Source organism: Cariama cristata, unplaced genomic scaffold (assembly GCF_000690535.1).
Source record: "Cariama cristata isolate BGI_N322 unplaced genomic scaffold, ASM69053v1 scaffold9261, whole genome shotgun sequence".
Classification (NCBI taxonomy): Eukaryota; Metazoa; Chordata; class Aves; order Cariamiformes; family Cariamidae; genus Cariama; species Cariama cristata.
The window spans coordinates 4,643-6,431 of NW_009600970.1; the positions used below are offsets into that span (position 1 = coordinate 4,643).

Consider the following 1,789-nt stretch of genomic DNA (forward strand, 5'->3'; position numbering starts at 1 on the left):
GACAGTGGTTATATTGAAAAGGAAGCAATGTTCTTTAACACTTGCTGTGAAGAGGAAAATGTGAAAGCTGAAAAGCCAGCTGCTTTCTAGAGTTTTTCATTTGCTTGGATAGCTGGTTTTGAAAGGCACAAGTAGTGTGGAAGAACTGTTAATTGCTTTTGAAAAAATTGTAGTAAATTCCTCAGCAGAGAAGGCTATCATCAACAATTTGGTTTACAACTATGTAAAATACGGGTAACTGCCTATGTATACATTTCTTGCCCAGTCTAGTGATGTTGGTTTTAAGCAATTCCCTTTTGCTCCCGTGGCGGTGTGGTAGGACTGAACACGCACTCTGATATTACATCTGGCCTAAAGAGAGGGAGCTGCCAGTTGAGGAGAGGTGAACTTCTTAAATCACGCCCACTCAGTGATTCACCTTCTCCACCTGGACTCTGTAAAAGTCCATGCAGTGACACAGGATGAAAGGCTGTGTAGAATCACGTGTTTAGGTGCTCCTTTTTGGTCTTGAACGTGGTGAATTTAGCCGTCTGTCAGCTGAGGAATCATAACAGTCTGTGAAATAATCTGACACTTAATTAAACCATGAACTTGGTAGTGTTACCTCTGCACAAGTGTGTAAGGCAAAGAAGGTGCGAGAGAGTTACTGCCTACCAGCTGCCATACAAGTTTATTAACTTGGCACAAGTCAACTGTAGTCAGTTCTGTGTCCATAAAGTTTCACCTACTGATTTTTTTTTTAAAAATATATTTTTAATTGCAGGAAACAACTTTTGTGGGCAAGAATGGGCTGCCGGGATGTTCATGCAGCAACAGTACTGGCCTTCCTCAGTGGAACAGCCTCAGTAGCTGGACTCCTTGCAGCAGTTCTGCTTCCAAACTGGAGGCAAATGAGACTGTACACATTCAACAAGAATGAGAGGAATGTGACTGTTTATACTGGACTCTGGATTAAGTGTGCTCGCTTTGATGGGAGCAGAGACTGTGTGATCTATGACCCGCAGTGGTACACTGCTGTCGATCAACTGGATTTGCGTGTTCTTCAGTTTGCCCTTCCACTGAGTATGTTAACTGCTGTCTCAGCTCTGTTTCTCTGCTTGATTGGCATGTGTAACACAGCCTTTGTATCAAGTGTGCCAAACATCAAATTGGCCAAATGCCTTGTAAACAGTGCGGGCTGCCATCTCGTTGCTGGCCTCTTGTTCCTGCTTGCATGTGCCATTTGTCTCACTCCGTCAATCTGGGTCATTTTTTATAACAATTATCTGAACAGAAAATATGAGCCTGTCTTTAGCTTTGACATATCTGTATTTATTGCCATTGCCAGTGCTGGCGGTCTGTTCTTCACTTCCGTTCTGCTGTTTCTGTGGTACTGCGCATGTAAAAGCCTACCTTCTCCTTTCTGGCAGCCCCTCTATTCTCATGCCCCTAGCATGCACAGCTATGCCTCTCAGCCGTATTCTGCACGCTCTCGCCTCTCTGCCATGGAAATTGACATTCCTGTTGTGACACATGCATCTTAAGAAGGCAGTCTTGGAAGCCAAGTTCTTGTGCTCATTCAAACCATGAAAATTGCGGGTTTGATTCCCTCTGTTGCCTTGCACTGAGCATAATCATTTGTAAGGTCAGGTTTCCCAAGGTGCAGAGCAATGGAGACCTGAGTTCAGCAAGTCCGTTGCTGTTCTTGTGTGTTACTTCTTGACCAGCTTTTTTTTTTTTAACTCTGATGTCACTACAGACAAAATTGCTGCTAATGCTGGAACAGAACACTAACAATAGTATCCATTCA

At 43.6% G+C, this 1,789-nt stretch overlaps 1 protein-coding gene across 1 annotated transcript; it reads left to right on the top strand.

Annotated features, from left to right (window-relative positions):
• Positions 1–785: 785 nt before the first annotated feature.
• On the top strand, positions 786–1,523 carry CLDN12 (claudin 12). The gene has a single exon (XM_009710247.1). The coding sequence runs from the start codon at positions 786–788 to the stop codon at positions 1,521–1,523; it is 738 nt and encodes a 245-aa protein (XP_009708549.1).
• The last annotated feature ends 266 nt before the right edge of the window (positions 1,524–1,789 follow it).

What these genes read in the sequence shown, in the direction of transcription:
- CLDN12 (XM_009710247.1), top strand. Translation starts at nt 786, where the DNA reads ATGGGCTGCCGGGATGTTCATGCAGCAACAGTACTGGCCTTCCTCAGT.